The following is a 21,855-nucleotide window of genomic DNA, read 5'->3' as shown; positions in this document are numbered from 1 at the left end:
TATATATATAAGAAAAAAGCCCTTACCTACTACCTGTGTTAGTTAGAAGCACTAACTGGCGTGTACGATTGTCGACCGAACCATTAACGCCAGTAAATCTACATAGCTGACTCGCCTCTCCACATCCACGTAACAGAGAAAATATTTGCGCAACCAAGCATGCTAAGGAAGCATTACGTAAGAAATGTATTACCATAAATCTGTGAAAAAAAAAGGTAAAAAGGTAAGGTTAGTGATAGTATTACGACCTAATAAAATTTTCAGAATCCCTCCGTAAGGGTGCGGAGGTATGTCCATCAAACTGGATTCCTCAAGGAGGACAAGGTTGCCCGCTGTTTTGTCTTAATCGTGCCACTGGAGAAAAGCTCAATCTCTTTGTTCGTTACACGGTCAAGGGCGCTTTGTCGTACAGCTGCCGTCAGTGTGAGATACGTTATATGCGGTGTTGTTGTGTCGGCCATCGCTTTTCGTGCTATTTGAAATCCACGGGGGTTATTTTGGTGTAATACAACGTTGCAATAATCGATTTCACAAGGCGCCTTAAATCACCATGATTTGAAAGGTTTTATCTAGGAGATAATTTCCAGTTATTAAGTATAGTTGTATTAAATAGTTTTTTGTTTCTAGATCGAAAGAATCTCTGTGGTTCTTTGACCAGCAGAAGCTATTGTTCGTGATTGTTAATTCTGGAAAATAGAACAAGCTCATTTGCCTATATATTGGGAAAAATATCTACAAATATAAAATCAGCAAAAGCTAAATCGAACAAGAATTAACGTGTGCTTTAATTATTGTATATACTACTCAGGTATTTATACTGCTTACCTGCGTAACTTTGTCTACATGGCACACAAATATATGCATAGATGTATAAGGACGTCACGACTTCCGCATGCTACGTCTGCTTGGTTGTTTATCTAGGAACGCTGGATTGAAGGCATTGACTGTGCACTCATATTGTGCCCCGAAGACAATCTTCCATGTTGTTAAATATGAAAACAAAACTTTGGTACAATCCGAGTTTTATGTGGCATTTCGGTTCGAACTACAGTTACAGCATCAGACGTGGCTCTTTTTTAAGATTTCCTGGTAGAGGCAACGTCCGCATTTACGTATAAGCTTACAAGTATGGGGTACAAATATAGGAGTGTCTATCACCTAAAACCTTCGTTAGAGAATTCATCCTTCTGACTGTAAGGGTTCCGTGTATGTGCCGCTAGGATACGTTTTATCCCAGTATAACTACGTGTTTAGCAGAAAACTAATAGTATAGACAAGCAATTCGAAGATCCCCCAGGCAATCTTATTTTACAATTTAAAGTAGTGCGCTATATTTGGTTGAACTATTTTTATGGCAGGAAAATGGTAACGAACTTATATCTGTATTGCTACTAATATATAATTGATTTGGGATAGAAGAGTTTGTGTTGGAAAGCATTATAAATCAGTAGAATCACTTTCGTTCTCTCAAATATAGAGGAGCAACAGAACCAGTTAGTACAAATACTAGGAATAAACTAAATACTATCACTACTGCTCCCTCGAGCCCAGGGCAACACCCTATTTTCAAACTTTCACCCCAAACAGGCTTCACGAACTAAAATACAGAGCCTCTTTCCCTTCATTTTGGTCTACACGCAGCGACCATCGGAATTCACAACAGAGAACCTAGAATCTCCGCAAACCAAAAAAAGCAGACTCATCGACTGGTGCTAAACTGTCTGTTGACTCGCCTTGTTCTGGAGACAACGAAGTGCTTGATGCCGCAACGGCGCAGATATCACCCGCCATCCGTTCGACCACAATCGATGGTGTATCAGCATTGCTGAAAAGCGAACACATGCCCACAAAGCCTTTGATTGTTGATTCTCTCAGTATCCCAGACCTTTTTCAGAGAATTCGATACAAACGTAAAGGAAGGTCAAAAAGGAGGTGTTCCTTCACCAGCGGCATTAGTTTCAGTACAGGTCATATTCTATAACTGGATCTCAGCCTGAAGCATAACCTTCCCGTCAGTCAATCTTTTCGTTCCAGTTGACTAACAAATAGGTGACCTTTTGAATCAACAAATATCTAGCTGGTTCATATGTACCTTGAACTCTGTTACGTAACCTTGGTCAATTCCCCTGCGACCTTTTCATTAAGAAATTATAGCGTTAAAAGGAAGTTTCTTTTATTTAGGTCAACAAAAGCTGTCACCGTGATAGCGGTTGACCTACTTGTGTGCTAATTTTAGGAACACATTGTGACCTAGGTTCAAATACGGACATAGACAGCTAGCCGCTTGCTGGGATACCTAACGGCGATGCCGGGCGTGAAACTCGAAGCATAGAGAGGTCAACAGAAGTTCCATATAATACATATATGCAGAATATGGCCGAAACCCCAAATTTTATAGTACGGTAAGCCTAAAGCAATTAACGTAATTTCGTATAATATGAATCCAACCCAGAGGAGGATTTGTCCTGCGTACTAGTTTTAATATTGATTATAATTGCTTAGACAATAATTAAGAATAATTGCTTAATTGAGGTTGCGTAAATATGGACGTTAATGCATTCGATAATTTATTATATTATGAATGTACTCCGGCGCCTACCTGTGGCGTTTTTTAGCAGGTCGAGGGTCATAAAAGGGAAGAAAACTTGCTTATCGTCGTTTCCACCGATCACTTAGTATTTGTCGAAACATTAAATGTGTAATATAGTTTAAAATTATTGCCTCTCGACGCTGTATAATTATACAGCATTGACCATAATTATCCTCGGTATCCCATTTTGTATGATAAAAAAAAACAAGGCGTTTTGTGAAAAATTGGTTCACAAAATGAACAGCTTAGAAAAATCAGAAAAATAAATAACATGTCCGATTTTAGATTTATTTGAAGCACTGAAATCTATTAGCGTTCTTTATTTGATTATAAATAAAAGTTGAATTGTACGCCGGCAATATTATAATGGATGGTAAGATCTAAGGAAACCCAAATCAGCCAAAAAACATATACGGCGAACTTTACTGAACAGTTCAGTATAACAAGTATTTGAACTAATGCATCGATACCGACCCAGCTATAAGCCGGGTCATGTTGACGCCGCTACATTCGTATTTTGCCATAGTTGGACAATCTGAGCATTTGTATAGGATAGAAGCAAGAACAGAGAAAGAGAACTTAAGTTGTAAGAGGTCATTTGTGACTTCCATTCAGAATCTCTTTTTCGAAGTGATTTTTAAGCAGCTGATGACGTTTAAAATGAAGACTATAAACTCATGCAGCCCTTGGAATACCACTTTCTGCTCCAACCGCATTATTTTGCAGAATCTGGGGCTTCCTTACTGAGCAGCTTAAAACAGCATCCCAAACAAACAGGTGTTCAGTGAGAAATCAGTGGTAAAAACCGGTCGAACCGAAGTGTACAATAATATGTTCTAAAATTGTTGGCACATCGAGGATTAGAATGTTGAATTTCTGATTTCTAGAAGTAACTGTTACTTATGTTTTAGGTATATTCAGGAAGCTAGCACCTGTGTAAATTGTAGGTCTAAAAAAAGTAGCTCGTGTCTAGTTGATTAGATTATTTGCCCGCTTCGGCTATTATGCTCGTGTTATTGGCGAAAGCATGAGAAGACAAAGTGCAAGGTGTTTGATTGCCTGCAACCAAAAGAAAGCTGGTGTATACCACGAAGTAACTATCATCGGGATATTCGGAAGCCTAGAGGAGCGTAGAAAGGGAGGGCGTTACAGCAATAAGTCGATAGGTGATAAATTCACTTTTAGATCTTTCACTTTTATAAATGAAAATTACTAGAACGAACCTAAAACTGATATGTGAAATAGTTACTTTTGAAATTCAGGGATCGAATATGATTGTCATTGGTAAAGCCAGAAAAGTATAGGCTTTTGTTGGCCTTCTCTTTTGTACGGTACAGAAATAAAAGTGTCCTTGAATTGCTTGCATTGACCGAATACGCGAGTGGTGAAAAAGGAACTGCCAGCATGGAAAAACGAGATTTAGCAGCCAGAAACAGGGCTTATACTAATTGCATTTGAGACCCGATTTGCAAAACAGCCATGTCGATATGGTGGGGAACGAAATCAATACTTTCGACCTTGAGCTTGGGGGCTGTAAGTTGAGAGATCAGGGTCTCGTCGAGGGCCCTAAACTTTTTTAAACTGGATACAAAAGTGTTTTCCCTCGTCCTCGATAATAGGTCGATACGAATTAAGTACTTGGTTGCAGGAGCGATTTTTAGCCCGGTTCTGTTTTGATTAGCTTTTAACAGCCTCAGTAGAGGTCTTTACGGCAACACTCTTTCACGTTCCTAAAAACAAACGATAATTTTTAACTAGTTTCTTTTTTACCCGACACAGGCACAGATTATATTGCGACGCTCAAGCCATCTAGTATTAACAAGCAGCTTGAATGGCACTCTCGGAGAGGTTCGGCTTATCTGCCATCCACCCCCATACATAACCTCAGATAATCATACCCAAATTATCCCTAACCGGTTATCATGCTCCTCCAGCTTATCTACAGCAGCAAACTACTACTCTAACTAATCAGTTGATGTTACTTTCGTTTGACGCAAACGATGTTATTGGTCCAGCATACGCGCTCGCCTTGTCTTCTTTCCTATCGATTATAAGTGGGTCCAAGTGATCACAATAATAAATGCTTTTCGTGTTTGCTTCGAAAGGATTATCGGGCGAACGTAATTGACGCTGAGTAGTGGCCAACTGCGTGATGTTACGTTACACTGATTTATCCATGATTTCTTGGTCAAAGCGTTATGCAATCTTAATGACAGGTACTAAATATCAGTCGTGGTTTGTTTTTCTGATATAAAAAGAGTTAGGAACAGAAAATAGGCTGAAACTTCGAAAGGCTCTGCTAAGCCAGCCGCAATGTTAGGAAAGAACTCAAGTCGGTCGTCAGCCCCCTAACCTATCCAAGCAGACTGCATATATGTATATATACATTTAAAAGTCTAAATAGAGACTATTTTCAGCTGGCCTCATGCTGCTTCACGAACGCATGTATCCGAGGCCAGTACTACTGAGTTCGATACGAGGAAGATGTAAACAAGCCTTTAGCCATGGTGGAAAAATGTTTTGGCAATGGAATTTGAGCGAGAATCAATTCACAAACACTGAACACTCATCGAAATAATAATATTTTTTTTAAACCTAAAATTCTGAGGAAGGTTTTCATGAGACAAAGTTTAAACTCATTTATAGGGTTTACGTTCAAAGAGTCAACATGTTGCAAAAGGACACTTATAATAGCCCTGAAGTTTCAACTCCAAAATTAGCGGTTGTTTTGGAGATGAGAATATGTACCGTACATTGGGTCGCCCGTATGGGCTTCGACAGTTAATCTTTTTGCGTCTTATTGTTTTTCTAAAATTTTTTGACCTTTTAAATTTTTATTTTTCCGAAATTTCCCATCGGTTATTAGCACACAGTTTCATTTCCTGTGTGTCACGTTCGTACCGCGCGTGTCAGAACGGCACCCTAATAAGTACACACTTTTTTAATATGATTTCAAAAATAATTGTTATTAAAGGAATATTTTTATTATTATTAATTGTTAAATGTAATATTAGCTATCCTGATTAGCGGCGGCTCTTGAAGCGAAACGGTGCGCACTGGTGGCGCCATTACTCCCGTCATGCGTTTATTTGTTGGACAGAAATGACAACATTGATCACCGTGCTCAGTGAAAGGGCGTCAGCTCAAATGAAAATACGAGTATGTATTCGAATATACATCTTATAGTGTTTGTTAATCGTTACAGAGGAGTGTGTTTAACTACTCCTCAACGGTTGCAAAATGACAACATCTGTACTTTGTGGCAGAGGCAGCAGTGTTGAAACGAGTGTTTCCAATGTGTGTATTATAGTATAGCAGTTCCCTTTTTTTAATTGCAGTTTTAGTCGACAAGGTGTCGCAAAATGGGTTATACGCTCGATTCAAAGAACCCATCAACCTGCACATCGTATACTGCACTAAATCTCGTGTACAAAAGAGGAATAATAATAATAAATAGATGATCTCTCGACACGGCAAGATATCACAGTTTAGTGTCACCTCGTATCCCTATGCACGTTCTAATTTAAATCAGAGGAGATTAGCTCTATTTATTTTAAATGGCGGATTGCACAAAAAACAAGTCACACGTTTTAATAGATTATTATTTTCGGTACCAAGGCAGGAAGACCTTGATTTCTGAAGATTAAATCGTGACTTTTGGTTTAGGGAATTTTTCGACGAATTAAGCAAGATAGGTAACTAGCATTTCTCTTTCAGAAGGATCGCAGATTTCAAAGAACACCTTCTTGGACATATTACAGTTAGCGAATGTCCCCCCCCATATATATATATATATATCTTTGGTATGTTAGCTAAATAAGAAGAGTAATTTTTTCTTGCTATTATCATTGATTTTCAGCATGAAGCAGTATACACATCCACTGGCGGGTATAAGGGTTCGATTCCCCTACGAGCACCCTTATCCTCAGCAACGGGTACAACGGAACACGTTTTTTGCTTTTTCAATCTTAGTTAAATATAACATACTATTGTTACTAAAAAAATACTACTGTTCGTCAAATAACTTACTTTACTACTATAAACGATCACTATTTGATACCTAAGCCAAACTTTTGCGCTTTTTATAGATTAATGTATATATAAAAAAGATAGGAGATAAAACGGTTTGTATATACAAATGTAGGTGATCATGTGTCGGCTAATAACAGCATTGAAGCAGCATAAAAATTGTCTGATCGAATGTCCGACTGGGACGGGCAAGACCCTTTCACTTTTGTGTGGGGCGTTGAGTTTTGTTGAGGAGCAGAAACGCCTTCGGGAAGAGGCGGCGAAGAAACTATGTTCGTCGTCGAGCCTAACGTCAGCTGCGCATGATCACTCTGCTCTTCACATGGGATACACACCAACTTCTAACGAGGATGTAGCGGTGAGCAAAGCTGACACTTATTAAATATCATTTTCAGGCAGAACAGTTTATCAACAATGGAAATTGCAATATTATTCTCTAATTAAATTATCTCCGGGAAGCCCGCAACACAAGCGCCTCAAAGGTTGATTAAAAAGAAAGCAAACACATGCTTTAAGTCAAGTCAGTCAAAATGTATTTTGCTACTGGAACAACGAATGCACTATTGCCAACCTCAATCTAAAAAGGCGACTCGGATCTATTTTAGCCTAGAAGAATTAATACAACCTTTATCTATTTCTCATATAAGAAGGGTAGATTTCCTCGACTCTGAAGCGGAGCGGACTATTTTGCTTTTTCGTATTCATGTATGGACAGTGGACATATAAAACTTAAATATCTGAAAACACCCCAGTCAAACATCGAAACAATGCCTACTTCGTTTTAATTGAAAAATCTTTATCCCGCTATCGATTCTATAAACATAAAGGGAACTGTGTTGGACATGTACGAAGATTTAGAGAAACAAGATGAGGTACGTGGAATAGTGAAAATTCATGCGCCATCAAGCAGAAAATCGCTTCTCAATGACTCTTCAAAAGTCACTGGTGTCCTGAAAGCCAAGCTGAAGGGTTTAGCAATCGAGGATAAGAGAAATGCGGATCAGCTTCCTAAAGTGCCGAAAATATTTTATGGTAAGGTTAGGCATATTATATACACTTGTGCTCTCTTTACTGTGTTGCATAGACGACATTTACGTTTAGTTTAATGTATTTATCTAAAATTATTTAGATATTCTTAATACAAAATTATTAGTATTAGTAATACTAAATTACTTAAACTCGTTTATTTCCTTCTACCGTTGATGAGTAGAATGAGACACATTAACCGCCTTTGCCATAATAGTTAGCTAATTGCCCATTTATAGCATATGCTTTGTAAGTACGTAAGAAGTTTCCTAGTTCGAATTAACATAAGTTATCGCTGCACCAGGTACTCGAACGCATCGGCAGGTGAGTCAAGTGGTGGCCGAATTTAACCGGACAGACTACGGAAAAATGCGCATGACAATATTGGGCAGTCGAGACCGAATGTGTATCAATAAGAAAATACTCCGAAGGGGCCATGGAGAATCTGGTGAAGTCAGCGTTAACGAGGAATGCCGAGCTCTTATGAAGCTTGCCCGCCAGGATCAAGGGTGTATCTTTTACTCACAGTAAGTTTCTACTTATCGAATCAAGAAGACGACAGATATTACGACATAGGGCAAAAAATGCAATAATACAAAGTCCTCTATTTTTGCCATGACGTTTGAAAACAGTAATGCACGAGCGTTTAGCAACATCAGAGCGGCCATCAGCATCGTCTGCGTGTGTTTAAAACAGACGCCGTTGGAAACCTTCAGGTGGTGCTCGTATATTATTTTTCTATTCCCTATTTTAATTTTCTAGCTACTAAAAATTCTCGCTAACGAGTTTTGTCTGGCCGAAACCAGGCCCTTAGCATGGACGAATTGTACTGTTTTTTTTTTACGGTCGGCATAATTTTCTTTGGCTAAACAGCGCAGAAGTTAGCATCGACTGGACCAGTCCCTTGGATTCTGACAAATGACGCGCCGCTCCAACTAAATCCGGCAGATCAGTGCCGAGGATACTTGCAAGCGAGTCGCAACGCTTGGAATGTCTATCCGCTTTTGTCATAACGCCGAGACGCCGCTTCTTGAAAGACGCCGTCGTCACCCGTATTACCGGGCTGCAAGGAAGGCATGGGGAGTTGCATAATAAATGTCCAAACCTCCCTTATTGCTTGTCTGGGCACCTTCTGAGCATCGGCTCTATCGCAATCACCCAATGATTAACGTTCGGACTACCTCAGCCAATTCGTCCTCCTCCAATTTTCACCCCACAACAGAAATCAAGCACTGACCCAAGTTTTATTGACTGAGACCGCCTTCACATTTCACGAAACACACCGACTTCTGACACGTCTGACGATAACCGCCGAGCACTACCTGATCGCGATAATAGAACCATGGACTCAAAGGTAAGGCACAAGGTGGACAAATAACTGTTAGCTCATCCAGATGCACAACCGACTAAGACCCGTATGACGCTTGCTTAATCTCTGTTCAACTGGCCGTCCAACGAAATAGGAGCCGAAACGATTTTTCGCCTATAACTGTCGGTTCGACAAGCAAGTTGTGCCGTCAGCGTAAAGTCCCATCTTCAGAAGGTACATTACAAAATCATGTAAGATTTAATGGTATTAATTTGTTTGTACGCGGTAACCGAATCAATTTCGTGCTACTTAAAGACAACGCGTTTTTTCAGATGACATCGTTTGCCGTAGATAGGGTAGCTGGATCTTTCCGAGGATACATACAAGAGTTCCATAATTATAGAGATGGCCCTTCAGGATGAGATTTATCCAATAACGTCAGCACATGACGAGCCATATCATTTCTTCAAATCTTTTTCCTAGAATGCTCGTCGTCATGAGAAAAACTGACTCTAAGTAACCGGGTCAGGATGGTCGTACATAATTAGTGCTCGAATCCCACTGCATCCAAAAATATTTACGGGAAAATTCAGACACGAGATAACGCTGCTTCGACAAGTCATTCTCATCTTTTCTAGAATACGCTGATGTACTGCTTAGCCGCCGCCAATTTCTGATACAACTTTGCACCACAAGGAATAAAGCCAAATTATATAGAAAAATTTAATTTGTTTCAAAGAGAAAACCCTTTAATCAAAACATGGCGAGCTCTACGTTGTTCTTAGCCTTATTTACGAGTTCGCAAATATCTGTTAGGGACAAGACCACCACAAGAAACGATGTGATTTACAGCTTTTTGTGATTCTATATATATGTACGTCGGACACCTGGCCTTGCCAACATGCAGTTACATGATGCCCAAGAAAAAGTGACAACTTTCATCTACGTGCATCACCCCGGCAGTTGGTAACGCATGCTTCAACTGCCCGCACAACTGTGTTTCTTCATTGATAAATTACCGTTGCAAATTTCTGACTAAAATGTTGTTGTGTTTCCTTTACTGTTTTCGAAACTGACTCGCAGGACACCTGCTACGCTTTACCGCATCGCTTTTACTTTGGCACCTGGTTACGGATATGGTGCTTCCAGAATATGGCCACTCTTGCGTAAAAGATCAAAGACTCACTAAACCAACAATTCTCTCAACGTTTTCCGTATACAATATTTCTTACTTCAGATCATAAGACGAAACCTGCCTTCCGTTGAGGAGTCCTCAAGGGATGACTTTAAATGGTTCAACGTTGTTCTGTGAAAAACTAAAGTTTGGTATCTAGCAATATTACAGCCTAATAACTATCCGTTATTCCTATTATATATATATCTTTAATAGTGAAATAGGCTATACATCTACTATTTACTCAAGTAAATCGGTCCAACTCGAATTCCCGTAGGGTCTTTTCGTGTGACGTGCAATGTTTGTTTGGTTGTCCTTTAGGAGAAAACACATAGCAAGTAACTTTTCTTCATTTGAAAACAACACTGTACCACCACTTACAAATACTAGGCCAGCCGCCGACATAATCCGCGCAGATATATACGTCTGTATATTTCGCTAAAAATTATGGTGCGTGCATGAGTACTTTCATCTTAATTTGCAAAGATAAATATGCTCGATGTGTGTTGCATCAACAATCACGTTGAACTATATTATGGAAGAAGGTATTCGGTTATATAGTCGGCAGGGTGCTGTTCGATGTTACCATATATATATACATATACAGGCGCACGGGCCGTAGTCCGGTTGGCGCTCTTTGTACACTTTGTGGCTGTCTCTTTATGTGCCTATCTGATCCAAATCTATCCTTTAAAGTGCTTGGACTTAGCTGATCTTTTTGCGGGTCATTAAAGCTGTGCGTAAAATTAAACTGATTGAATGAATGCTTTTTTTGCATCCTGTAAATTGTAATAATTATTTAAGTAACTTGTTCATTTGTGCCCCTTTTAGGTATTTTTTTACAGTCCCTTATATATGCCTGTGAGGAAGTTATGTGGGCTGAGATAGTCTACATCTGGGTGGAATTTTTGTCGTAAAGATCCTTTTACTGATTAGATAATTACTAAACGGTTACGTGGAGGTCTATAGGAGCGGGAAAGTCTTTCTTGGCATTAGTCTCGCTCAGCTAAATCAAAATAATACACGTGTGCCTCTATCCAAATTTCAATTATTAATTTGAAAATGCATGCCCCGAAGTGCAAAAATTTAACATAGTGTTCAATGTGAGGGTAAATTTCTTGACTTTCGATTGATAGATTTCGACAAGTTGAATAAAAATGCAATCTGTTTCCTTATATGTGTTTTAGTGTGAGAATGGTCAAAGGTATATTGAGGGCTTAATTTCGCTTGCTTAAATTACAGTGAAAATGCGTTTTGAGCAACTTTTGAACGTTTTTTTAAGCGAATTTTTGATGAGTGTCATTTTTTTGAAAATATTCTTTAAAAAATTTCCTGAAACTAGCACTACAATAACAAACATATATAATTCTGTGCAATTTGCTATTTTGTCAACAAGGATTCTTAACACTAATGAACAAATTTCGAGAAATTAAGTGAAAATGCATTTTATCCTCCTAACGCGAGTGTGGCAGCTTATTCGTCTGTGCGACGAGAGAAATCTTTTGCATAGAAATCCATGTGAAAGAACTATTTCTTGGTACCAATCGAAGGCTCTTGATGAATTGAATTTATGCATTGTGAATGTTCTTATACCTAAATTAAAGCTTTCATATCGAAAATGCCGATCAGAAGATGAAATCTTGACATGATATTCTCTGTAGAAGGGATACTTTTTGTTATTAATCGATAGGTTTCGATGAGTTGAATAAAAAATGCTAGATTTCTTTATATCTAAAATGGATATTTCGGTGGGGAAAAGGCGAGAAATCCGACTGATTGTTACGGTTCACGTATGTAGCAATAGGATAAAATCCAACTTCCAACATGGTCTGGTACGCAGCTGCGTTAAGTCAATCTCATTGACTTTTATACGTTTAGACATTCGTATACCAATGAGCGCAAGTCAAAACTGGTCATGAATCTGGTTTGACAAAGATAATGCCTGTGAAACAACAGATATCAGTAGGTATTTATATTTTCTTTGATCAGTAAGTATTACCATTGGCTAGAAATCGATATAATGTATTGGAGCATTTGAATGTAACTATTGACGGTGGTTACTGATGTGAAGTGGCGTCATGCTTTGGAGCAGTATAATATTTTAAGAGCATTCATTTTGACGCTTATAAAACACAAAAATTGTGTACTGATTTGGATTTTGGAGTCTCATTAATACATGTCATTTCAAATAAACATAGTTCAAAGTTATTACAAGATATTTAACTTGATATGTGTTTACTGCACTCTTTATAAAATGTTTTGAAATTATTACAACTCTTTGTCTGATTTTTCCTTCGTTTTGCATCTGTGTGACTTAATTTTTTAGACTTCAGAAGGTTCCACGCTCCGTATACCCAACGCTGTTCGGTCAGGGCCTTGGCGACCCATGGGATATTGAGGATCTAAAGGGAGTAGGCCAAGAGCGTACTCTCTGTCCATATTACTGGTCTGTTCAACTGGCAGAGACGGCAGACATCACTTTTTGCCCGTACAATTACATTCTTGACCCCACAGTGCGAAAGGCTGTGCAGATCAATCTAAGTGGGAACATCGTTATCCTCGATGAGGCTCACAATATAGAAGACATTTGTAGGTGTGTGAATATTTTGCATCTTTTTAAGAGTCAATAATGTGATATACATTTTCGTGTGCGGGTTGAAATTTAAAATCAGTATATCTATAATAGACAAAAATGCTTGTTTCAAAGTGGGTACCGACTTCGGGTAAAATACCTGCACGGTAAACAAATTATTTGAGGTGCAGAAGATCCTAAAATGATCAGGTAATTGAACCACTTAGCAAATTGACTAATAGAGTATTAGCGCCGCAGTATTTTACTTTTCTTTAGATTCAAATATTTGTTTCGATCTGTGATACGCTATTTGCAGAGACTCAATGGAGTTGGAACTTAACCTCTCAGATGTTTTATATATAGAAGAGTTCATAGAAACGGCACTGAGGAACGGTAAAGAGTCACGTGCCATGGCACAAGTACTTCCTACTGTGGGGGCGCTTAAACATGTTTTGCTTAACGAAAGCGCAGCGGCCACGTTAACAAAACCTCAAGTATTCGATCATGAAAAGCTGTGCGGGTATGTGCTTATAGAAATCGCTTAGAATGTGCCTAATTTTGTAGTAGTTGCGTTAGCGTTCTGAAGTAGTAAGGCGTTTAGTCATGCCATGCAAATGTTTTAGGAACTTTTATTATTTCAAAGATAATGCACCTCATGCGCTCTGTTGAGTTGTATCTCACTTTTGGTACGTAAAAGACGTCACACGTAGCATTTGTCGTTAGTGAAGTCTAGTTCTTTGAAAATATAATGCAAGTCTAATGATTGCTTTGAAGCTAGTCGTTGGAGACATTGAACTAGTGTATTTCTGTCGCATATTGCCTACACAATATATATTCGATCAATGTTTAATCTATGTTTTAGAACGCTCGAGATTGCCCAAGTTGGTCCGATGACGTGGTCACGGACCAAAAAAATCGTTGAAGAACTTTTGAACGCGGATGACGATATCTCGTCTCCAGCCACTGATAGTGGTAAGACTTCGGAGGGAATACAAGATCTTGACGCAAGATGTAAAAGCGTTTTTGGAGCTCTCGCAAATACGCTTGAGCATCTTTACAAGATGGATATGAAGTACACGTCATGTTTTCGAGCGGCTGTTTTAAAAAAAATCCCCAAAGACAAACATAAAGAACTGAGTGGCAAGCCTGAGGTGAGTCGATATCTACACAAACTGGCCTTGCTTTATAACAATACAATTTTCTGTGTAACATTGCTAGATTTCAGCGATCTTCAGCCTGAGGTGATTCATGTTCATAATTTGGAAAATAGTGTAATACTCTTTATAGTAATGTTATTGCGTATTCGAAAGCTACCGGTTAGTATGCGTCAAAAATCAGTACAGAACGATGATCCTAAAGAGCTTCGCATAGCGACCCTTATGACAAAGGTGCAGATGGGCAGTAGACAAAGGAAACAAATTATATATATATATATATATATATATATAAATATTTGAACCAAGATATTTCTTACCGGGTAAAAAAGTGACGATAATTGTCATTATAACATTAGTTTTTTCAATTAACATTTACTACCAGGTGACCTTGAACATCTACTGCCTTAATTCGGCTGTAGGTTTGGTAGACATCAAAGACACGCTGCACTCGCTCGTGATTGCGTCTGGAACCCTAAGCCCTATGAAGTCGATTCAATGTGAACTTGATGTGCCATTCCCAATAAGTATTTCGTTAAATCACGTTGTTGCTGAGGGCCAAATATTTGCATGTGTCTCCACCCGAGGGCCGGAAAGGTATGCCAAATGATACTAGAATTGTGTCACTTGCCATTTTGGTATAAAAGCGGACAAAAGCTTTAGAATTTCTGATGGTGCATAATTTTATATGAACAGGAGTTAACTTATGGTAGAAACTGTATCAGAATTGTAGACACAATTTAAAAATCTGTGTTGATCATGATATTGCCGTACTAATTGGTCTTGACTAAGATGGTGCAATGGCGAAAAAGACGAGCTTAACGTTTCATTTGGTCGTTATCAATATAATTAGCATTAATGTGTGAGCTTGATTTGTCCATTTTATAACTGGTTATAGTCCTGGTTATATATAACTGGTTATATATAGATATAAAGCAATTTTTGTCCAAACAACCTCAAGTCAATATCTTTTGTCTTTTTTTGACCGGCCGCGTATCACTTTGTATTTGTATTTCACTCTTCCATTTAGGGTGGAGCTAAAGTGTGACTACAAAAATAGCATGGGCTTCACTTTGCAAGACGACCTAGGACGAGCTCTGGTGCAAATTTGTTCAAGAATACCGAATGGAGTACTGTGTTTTTTTCCCTCATACAGTACAATGAAAAGAATGTGCGAGCGGTGGCAAATCACAGGTAAACAATTAATTATTGATTGCTCTTGGTGTTAATGTCACATTCTTAAAACGAAATTTGAATTCCTTGTGATTAGATCCGTCTATGGCTACGTTTATACCTCGTATTTGTCTTGGCGTAAACTCTTTCTTCAGGCACATGGTCCAAGATGGAGCAGCTAAAGCGAGTATTCGTTGAGGGTCAGTCTAAACTGCCTGAAATGATGCGAGAATATTATGAGGAATCGCTCACCCCGCAAGGCGCTTTGCTCATGGCCGTTTGCAGGTAAGATCGGAAGCATTTTTTACTTGCTTTAAGTAGGCAGCCGTAATCGGCATTAGTTTCTTTCCTTAGCGGGGAAAGTTTTGTATTTTCTTGAAGATAACGTAAAGATCACACAGGTGCTTAGCCTTCGACGATGTCTGATTTCCAACCGTGCATTGCGAAAATAATAAGAACATTGGTAGTGGATTGCTCATATCCAAATGTTTCTAAGTTCGGTACCTATTAAGAAGCACTTCACTCATGATGATTGTATATTGAAAGTAATGATTGACTGGTTCTCGCTTTAGCTGGCAGGGAGGGTGACAAATAAATAGGTGTTGTAATGAATAGTCTTTACTTAGATTCCCAAAAAGACTTTCTTCCTTCTATTTCGATTGCTATTGAACGACTTGGGTTGCATAGCGGCAGCTGTGGATCGTAGTAAGTTTGTTTTTCTAAAATATAGCACGTAGTAGATATTACACTGAACTGTCGGGTGTTCAGCGTGAGAGCCGACCACCGAAGCAGGATTAGATTTTCTAGTACGAATGTATATGGCCGGAACATTTGTATTATTGTCAAATATTTAATATGCCCCCTAACCTGCTTAGCTTTTATCGACTGGCTATGACTATATTTCAGGGGCGGTGTTAGCGAAGGTGAGGATTTTCCTGATAAATTTGCACGAGCTGTTGTGATTATTGGTCTGCCGTTTCCAAACATTAAAGATATTACCATTAGTAAGTTCCAGAGTTACTTTACTTCCAATTTCAGTCTATTTGATGAAAATATAACTGTAGACTGATCAATGGAGCGGTGAATATTTATTGATGTTTAACATCCATTGTTTTATTCGATAGACAATAAATTTGGATTAACAAATGTAGCAAGCATATTGACTGCTTTTGGCCTGTTTACGTTATTAGCATATCGGAGAATTACTATAGAGAAGCGAACTAAACCTTAAATTTTTGTTAGTGCCATATCTATGTTTGTGGAAATATACGTTTTTATGAATTTTTAGTAATACCTAGGAAAAAATTTGCATTCAGAGTTTAATCATTTTCACACATGGCATTTTCTTATTAACAACATGATTTGTTTAAATGTTTGCTGTAGAGGATAAGATGGCGTTTAACGATCGTCGTCACCGGCAGGGCGAAGATGTCATGACGGGGCAGGATTGGTATAGCGCTCAAGCATTTCGTGCCCTTAATCAAGCGTTGGGCCGGTGCATCCGGCATTCGAACGACTGGGGCGCAATTATTCTACTGGATAGCCGCGTTTCATACAATGCGCGATATAAAGGTATTTCATGCCATATTGGCATATACTTAGATTTTTTGTTATCCATTGATTTACTTTAATATTGATGGTTGTAACCTCATTATCTAAAATGTATATACATATTTTGACAATCAGAAACGTCTTCGATCAACTCTTTAGGGTAGTCTTAGTTTTTCTATTATTTCAGTGACAACTCATTTCCACGTCCAAAAATATAAAAAAAACTGTTCTGAGTAGTCATTGATGATGATGGCTTGTAACGTGCGCCTGTGCTAAACAGCATGTCAGAAGAAGCTATTGCGTCGAGACGACAGCTTTGCGATTAATATAATAGTGGCCACTAAGAGTCAAAAGCTTACGTAAGCGAATATATCCTTAAAGTCGTTTATACCTTCCGATTTTTATTTTCATTATCCGGTTACGACCTGTAATGCAATAATTGCGTTTCCATAAGCATGATTTCTAGGTGGTGGCTTTAATGAACAAGAGGTCACGCGATATAAAGAATCAAAAGGCACAACCTGGTTTTGTATAATTTACCTTACAGATATGCTCTGTCGTTGGGTTCGAGATCGTATTGTAGAGGTGAATGATTTCAATGCCTTGGACAATCGTCTCGGCGAATTCGTTCTAGAACGTAGGGTAGAAAATGAAATGGGCGACACGAGTCATTCAAGGAATTTAGAGAGCAGTTGCACAGAACGGGAACTAACGAAGCTGCAAAGCGGATTAGGATTAAGTAGGTCGAAGAATGTTTGTTTATCTGACTTGAATAGCAGCTCAAGCGGCAGCGAAACGCCTCCTAAGCAAACGTATAAAATGTGTAAGTACATTGATTTTGTTGTTAAAATGTGCTCCATCACCTTTCGTACGATGAAAATTGAAATGTTTAAAGCTGTAGAATTTATTTTTGGACGCAATGTTCGTTAGTGATATAGTTTGTAACTTTCGTTGTGTAACCAATATTATATGTAGGCGTTATCCAATATTGTTATATACCTATAATTTCCACGATGTTTATCATATGAAGAAGTACATATTTATAGCAGAATATATGAAATCCATTGTGCCTGTCGAGTTTTTAATTTACCAGGCTTTCACACCTACAAAGCACATTAATGCAGATTTTATCAAATAAATGTGTGCAGCATAGATATGTACGTATCCACCTGAAATGCTCGTGCGTACGTACCGAGTTATACCAAGTGATTTTCGTAGATTTTGATCGAATTGACACACAGTACGTTGTTACGGGTAGAGTTCTTTTGGCAGTCGAAAAAATGCTGCTAATGCCACTAGAATCAAAAAGCCATGTTGTCAATCTATCTAACTCACTTGTGGTTATGGTTCAATTTCAGTTCCGATTTTTCAATTGAAAAGAAAAAGGCGTTCGTGCGAGAGCTCGGCTACAGATCGCCGCGCTGTTGGCGAAACATCGGCGTGCTCCAATCGAGATTTCGAAATGCTAGAAATCAACTCCCAGATTAGAAGTGGGCCCTTCGAAGTTGCTCGGTTGAATGACTCAAAAATGCCACGATTGAGTATCACTTCGGTAAGGTTTCTTCATGGATACTATTTTTTCTCCCGCTTACTGAGTGTACAGTTCGAAGTAATATATGTACTAGGATATGTGTTAAGGATAAGCAGGAAGGATTGATTTTATAAGCATACGTAACGCATGTCATTTACATATTGAGGAAAGTTCATTTTAAGTTAATTGTATGGCAGGTTTGTTAATTTTGTTTGCCTGATTTATGGCCTTACCAATATCGAATACGGACACGATAAGCCGGCTCGTTTTCTTGAACAATCGTTGTTCGTAACTAGCAGAATCTATTTGAAGTTACAGTTGCTGCGAGTGCTTTGTTTGAAATCGTGAGGGAATTTTGAGAGACGTAAAATAATGTTTTGCTAAATAATATTTGAGCACATCTCATACCTGTTTGCTGGCCTTGCAATCAAAGGTATTAAATATTATAAGATAACAAGTAACCGATGGCTCTCTTTACGGCAACTCTCTTCTACTATGAAGTCGGTATTAGGGAAACTGTTCTGTTCCTGCAGATCAAAGCTTTTCTCACCGTAGACAATACCTATTGCTAACTACGGCTATTGCTAGGAGGGAAGAAGCATTATTTTTACGAAATCAGAAGCTACATCGCTTATACTGGCTACCAAGCGAAGGAATCGATAACTGCAACTTGGAAAATCATGGAACATTTTGAACAGTGACTAATCGGTTATCACCGTTCCTTAGAACTTATATAGTTGTGCTTTACGTTGACGTATCCCTTCGCGTATGTTGAATTCACTTCAAGTAATTAAAGTTATCTTTTTTCTTGAGAGCTAACGAGAAAAAAGGTCACCCAGAGACCGCTTTTTACAGCTTGCAATAGTCGCCTTGTTATGGTAAAAGCTATACTTTCAGTCGAGTCCTTATGCTTCATGCGGTGCCCAGGAATAGTTTCAGTACGCTACTTTAGTACTTACGCTTGTACCATGGTTTGCCTAAGTGGAAACTCTTTCTGGATACTTTTTCGATTATTCGCCTTTTCACTTTGCATTGCTCTTGTTTTTCGTCCAAGCTAGGTTCTTTGCTTTGTACATTATCCTCGCTGAAACCCGGACATCCCCGTCAATTCTGCTGTAATCGTTATCCGTGCCTAAACTGGTTTTTGCCTCCTTTGGCTTCCCATTTTCATTCTCCTGTTTCTTCTGGCACTCAGATAATCGCGGCCGAATTTACGTTGTAATTCTTCCATGGCTAGACCCCCCTATTTGTTAGAGTACTGGGCATACCTTAACTACAATGGGTATCTTCTTAGCCAGGTCTCTCGCCAGTAATCGGGTTTTTTGTGCGCGGTATGTTAAGGACTTCATGCCTTTCTTTTGACACTACTCCTTCGTACATGTATTTCTAGAGGGCTCCAGGTTTCTCTGCAACGGCGTACAGCTTCGCTGTCTTCTCCAGTAGAGCTCCGACACTCATATTCTGCCACAGTTCAATTAAAAATATGTGTTACCCTGGTGGTAATTTAATGAAATCACAATGATTTTCTAATGCAGACAGTGGTTTAGTGAGTTACAAGGTGAAGCTCGCAATAGTATGTACACTATAAATAACTGAAATTAGTTTTATTATCACTTATGAATATTTAAGTAACGATCACATAAGATCAAAAAAATGTTGTTATCAGATTATAGCATATCAAAATATAGAGCAGCATAAAATATATTCGATGCGAATACTCTTTTCGGGATATCATAATGACTCGTACGTTTACAAGCATCGAGTTACTAGCACGTTACCAATTAGACATTCTCTAGCTATAATGTATTATCTCGATGTCTTGTACAACCAGAGTGTGCATCTAACTGCAAAAAATCTTAGATTGAAATGTTACTGACAGTAGTTGAGATGATCTTGCAGATTGTCATCGAAGATTCACCCGCGAAATATCCCGTCTCGGCAGCTTCATCAGCAAGTGGGTCCATAACATCCAAGACAAGTAATGAGAGTGAGGTCGATAATGATGATGACGTTTATATTACACAAAGGCATTCAAGAACAAATGAAGCAACAAAGATGCGTATTGCAACCCAGAACGATGGCGTGGATGATGAAAATTCCTCTGATCTATTCTCCGACTAATACTGTTGAACCTAACTAGAATTTACATGAACATGTGGGACCTTCCAGTCAAATAAAAGAAAATAGGTTTCTAAAATTCTTTTTCATCGATTACCATCGTTTGCAGTGTAAAGCGCTTTTTGGCAAATCATTGCGTTGTATAGGATGAAGATGCATCTTTGTTGACATTTTCAGACCATACTCAAAATGTGTTTGTCTGTCCCTGTGAACTTATTTGCGATTCCGTCGAACACGTTCACCGGGCACCACGCGCGAGTGGTGAATAAATTCTGTGTTTATGAACGACATTTTTTTTTTATCTGATGTACTTGAACTTGGGTAACAATGATCTTTGGCTTAAACGGCCAAGTCCCTGGTCGGAAGGGACTAGGGATTATTGCTGGAAGTCCGATCAGCGACAAATAGTACACAGCCTGTGTGAATTGTTTTTTCAGTATTAATCATTTTGAGATAAACTATTCCTTCTGTCTAACACTGAGGGAATAGAAATTTATATCGGTAGTAATATATGAGTGGCTTGAGCAGTTCACCTTCTACTACAATGCAAATAATGAGTCGCCGATCGGAATCACTTTTTTGCTATCGTGTCCTAGTAGAATCTGTATCGGTTAGATTCATACACAGAAGTGAGGATATCCAGTGTGCAAAGGGTTATATATAACCAACATGGATGTCAAGAGCTGCAGCATTACCGTAAACATGCCAGTTGCAACAGGTGAGCGGAAGAGTCGTGACGAAATATAGCGCTCTAGTCTTAGAATGCAGCACAGGCTATGGCGGGCCAAATGTAGAACTGGAAAATTGGGGTGGTTTTTGGGATTTTCTACAAAGTTTGAATGGTCTCGGGTTCGACATGGAAGCGGACACTTTTATTTAGCACAATAATCTTAGAGGTCCTACAATAGTAATTCCTAAATGTATTATGTTAAATTTCGATATCTTTATAGGAATTAATGTAATTAAAGCATTACGAAATAATGCTTTATAACATTTGTCTTGATCAAATTTCTTTTTGTATAAAGTGTAATAGCGCGATGTTTACAGCTTTAATTAACAAAAATAATTTCATAAACCCTTACTCATATGTAATATATGTATATAGTATTTTCTATGTTTAAATTTTAGAGAGCTTTTGGTATTGTACTAACTGCTTAAGGGTAACCAATGTTCTACCGCCAGAAATGACCATGTACATATAGTAGACAACTTAATAAAAACATTTGAGTAAATTGTTTGCTTACTTTCACTCACGCATTTTTACTCCTGCCTATCTAGTCGAACCCGCAAATGTGTGCCCTTTAAAATGGGCATGGTCATGTCCTGTTTTGAGCACGAATATTCATTTACTTAGAAATTTGAGGTTAGAACTCGCCTGAAACACTTTTAGGCTTGTTAAAAGCTTTAAATCTGAGAATATCGTTCAACAGTTGTTTTGTATTTTTAATGCGGTCGTCAGGAACAATCTACAATATTTATAGCGTAAAATACGATGACCTACAGGAACGTACCTTTTGTAAGTAAAATTTTCAACAAGCTCAGTAATTTCAGCCCACAGATATGCATTCGTACAAAGACTCTCTGTTGCCCACTGCTATACAAATGAAAGAAATTGATGTCATATATAT

The 21,855-nt window shown here is 38.4% G+C and overlaps 2 protein-coding genes across 13 annotated transcripts in view; one reads left to right on the top strand and one right to left on the bottom strand.

The window, feature by feature from the left end:
- LOC111252484 (uncharacterized) overlaps positions 1 to 1,048 on the bottom strand; it is an 18,145-nt gene extending 17,097 nt beyond the window's left edge. For 3 of the 7 annotated variants that reach the window (XR_015318348.1, XR_015318349.1, XR_015318347.1), the window contains exons 1-2: positions 826 to 840; positions 27 to 200 (exon numbers count right to left, since the gene is read on the bottom strand). The gene's annotated coding sequence lies outside the window, so the exon portion shown is untranslated. Of the gene's footprint in view, positions 1 to 26; positions 217 to 825 lie in introns of those variants that run through there. The other 4 variants (XR_002674237.2, XR_015318346.1, XR_015318345.1 and 1 more) reach the window with 4 other exon arrangements.
- Positions 1 to 21,476, top strand: part of LOC111252443 (Fanconi anemia group J protein-like) — a 23,750-nt gene extending 2,274 nt beyond the window's left edge. The window contains exons 2-17 of one of the 6 annotated variants that reach the window (XM_022810355.2): positions 2,255 to 2,402; positions 6,450 to 6,525; positions 6,735 to 6,977; positions 7,447 to 7,651; positions 7,950 to 8,172; positions 12,455 to 12,721; positions 13,017 to 13,220; positions 13,563 to 13,851; positions 14,240 to 14,451; positions 14,885 to 15,048; positions 15,183 to 15,312; positions 15,934 to 16,031; positions 16,411 to 16,599; positions 17,126 to 17,401; positions 17,937 to 18,130; positions 20,009 to 21,476. In XM_022810355.2, coding sequence (XP_022666090.1) covers positions 2,365 to 2,402; positions 6,450 to 6,525; positions 6,735 to 6,977; positions 7,447 to 7,651; positions 7,950 to 8,172; positions 12,455 to 12,721; positions 13,017 to 13,220; positions 13,563 to 13,851; positions 14,240 to 14,451; positions 14,885 to 15,048; positions 15,183 to 15,312; positions 15,934 to 16,031; positions 16,411 to 16,599; positions 17,126 to 17,401; positions 17,937 to 18,130; positions 20,009 to 20,230 — 3,030 coding nt within the window. In that variant the 5' untranslated portion in view covers positions 2,255 to 2,364 and the 3' untranslated portion in view covers positions 20,231 to 21,476. Of the gene's footprint in view, positions 1 to 2,181; positions 2,403 to 5,679; positions 5,888 to 5,918; positions 6,077 to 6,449; positions 6,526 to 6,734; positions 6,978 to 7,446; positions 7,652 to 7,949; positions 8,173 to 12,454; positions 12,722 to 13,016; positions 13,221 to 13,562; positions 13,852 to 14,239; positions 14,452 to 14,884; positions 15,049 to 15,182; positions 15,313 to 15,933; positions 16,032 to 16,410; positions 16,600 to 17,125; positions 17,402 to 17,936; positions 18,131 to 20,008 lie in introns of those variants that run through there. The other 5 variants (XM_086976573.1, XM_022810382.2, XM_022810374.2 and 2 more) reach the window with 5 other exon arrangements.
- The last annotated feature ends 379 nt before the right edge of the window (positions 21,477 to 21,855 follow it).

Source organism: Varroa destructor, unplaced genomic scaffold, assembly GCF_002443255.2.
Source record: "Varroa destructor unplaced genomic scaffold, Vdes_3.0 BEIS01000001.1, whole genome shotgun sequence".
Lineage (NCBI taxonomy): Eukaryota > Metazoa > Arthropoda > Arachnida > Mesostigmata > Varroidae > Varroa > Varroa destructor.
Note: the sequence above shows the minus strand (reverse complement) of the source record. Positions and strands in the feature narration are given on the sequence as shown.